General features: G+C 65.2%; 1 protein-coding gene across 1 annotated transcript; it reads left to right on the top strand.

Annotated features, from left to right (window-relative positions):
• Positions 1-13: 13 nt before the first annotated feature.
• Positions 14-1,842, top strand: TRAPPC5 (trafficking protein particle complex 5). The gene has a single exon (XM_026034578.1). The coding sequence runs from the start codon at positions 14-16 to the stop codon at positions 578-580; it is 567 nt and encodes a 188-aa protein (XP_025890363.1). The 3' UTR covers positions 581-1,842.
• The last annotated feature ends 111 nt before the right edge of the window (positions 1,843-1,953 follow it).

The raw sequence follows: 1,953 nt of genomic DNA on the forward strand, positions 1-1,953 counted from the left end.
CCACCACCGGACCATGGCCGCCCGCTTCCCCCGCGCCAAGTCCCCCTTGCTGGAGCGCCCGCTGGGCCGCCCCCGCTGCGACGTGGCCCTGGCCGCCTTCGCCCTCCTCTTCGCCGAGCTGGTCCAGTACTGCCAGGGCCGCGTGCGCTCCGTGGCCGAGCTCCAGGCCCGCCTGGCCCAGCTGGGCCGCCACGTGGGCCTCCGCCTCCTCGACGCCCTGGTGAGCCGCGAGCGGGGCCTCCGCCGCGACACCAAGCTCCTGGGCGCCCTCCTCTTCCTCAAAGGGCCCGCCTGGCGGGCCATCTTCGGGAAGGAGGCCGACAAGCTGGAGCAGGCCAACGACGACGAGAGGACCTTCTACATCATCGAGCGGGAGGCGCTGGTCAACGCGTTCATCTCGGTGCCCCGCGACCGCCGCAGCCTCAACTGCGCCGCCTTCGCCGGCGGCCTCGCCGAGGCCCTGCTGGAGGCCGGCGGCTTCCCGGCCGCCGTCACCGCCCACTGGCACAAGGGCACCACCCTCATGATCCGCTTCGAGGAGGCCGTGGTGGCCCGCGACAAGGGCCTCGAGGGGCGCTGAGCGCGGGGGCCCGGCCTCCGCCGCGAGGGCCGCCGTCGCCATGTGGGTCCTTCTCGCGGGCTTTGGCCTCCGCGCGGTTCCGCCTGGTGGTCCTCGGCCTCCGTGTGGTTCCTCTTGGTGGGTCTTGACCTCCATATGGTCCCTCATGGTGGTCCTTGACCTCCCTATGGTTCCGCCTCGTGGGCCTTGACCTCCATGTGGTTCTTCCTGGTGGGTCTTGACCTCCATGTGGTTCCTCCTCATGGCCCTTGACCTCCATATTGTCCTTCCTGGTGGTCCTTGACCTCCCTATGGTTCCGCCTCGTGGTCCTTGGCCTCCATGTGGTTCCTCCTGGTGGGTCTTGACCTCCATGTGGTTCTTCTTGGTGGCCCTTGACCTCCATATCGTCCTCCCTGGTGGCCCTTCACCTCCCTATGGTCCCTCCTGATGGTCCTTGATCTCCATATTGCTCCTCCTGGTGGCCCTTGACCTCCCTGTGGACCCTCCCCATGGCCCTTGACCTCCATGTCGTTCTTCTTGGTGGCCCTTGGTCTCCATATGGTCCTTCCTGGTGATCCTTGACCTCTGTATTGCTCCTCCTCATGGCCCTTGACCTCCATATTGTCCTTCCTGGTGGTCCTTGGCCTCCCTATGGTTCCTCCTCATGGCCCTTGACCTCCATGTGGTTCCTCCTGGTGGGTCTTGACCTCCATATGGTCCCCCATGGTGGCCCTTGACCTCCATATGATCCCTCCTGGTGGCCCTTGGCCTCCATATTGCTCTTTCTGGTGGCCCTTGACCTCCATGCGGTTCCTCCTGGTGGGTCTTGACCTCCATATGGKCCTTCCTGGTGGATCTTGGCCTCCCTTGTGGTCCCTCTTGATGGCCCTTGACCTCCATGTGGCTCCTCTTGGTGGTCCTTGACCTCCATGTGGTCCCTCCTCATGGCCCTTGACCTCCATATTGTCCCCGTTGATGCCCTTGACCTCCATGCTGTCCTTCCTGGTGGCCCTTGATCCCCATATTGTCCTTCACGGTGGCCCTTGATCTCCATGTGGTTCCTCACATTGGTCCTTGACCTCCATGTGGTCCTTCCTGGTGGCCCTGGGCCTCCACATTGTCCTTCCTGGTGGCCCTGGACCTCCATGTGGTCCCTCCTGGTGGCCCTGGGCCTCCCTTGGGGACACCGGGTGGCCGCTGTCCCCCTCCGTTGCCCCCCCGCCCCTCGCGGTGGCCTCGTGGTCACCTGGGCCCGTCGTTGTCCCCATAAAGCTCCTTTGCACCCCGTGTCACCCTGGCTCCTCCTTGGGGACACTGGGGACCTTCTGAGGGGACATTGGGGACACCAGGGACCTTGGGGACACTGGGGACCTTCTGAGGGGACATTGGGGAC

Source organism: Nothoprocta perdicaria, unplaced genomic scaffold, assembly GCF_003342845.1.
Source record: "Nothoprocta perdicaria isolate Ctin4 unplaced genomic scaffold, notPer1 scaffold_1485, whole genome shotgun sequence".
In the NCBI taxonomy this organism is placed as follows: domain Eukaryota; kingdom Metazoa; phylum Chordata; class Aves; order Tinamiformes; family Tinamidae; genus Nothoprocta; species Nothoprocta perdicaria.

Coding starts and splice junctions, on each gene's coding strand:
- TRAPPC5 (XM_026034578.1), top strand. CDS start 14: ATGGCCGCCCGCTTCCCCCGCGCCAAGTCCCCCTTGCTGGAGCGCCCG.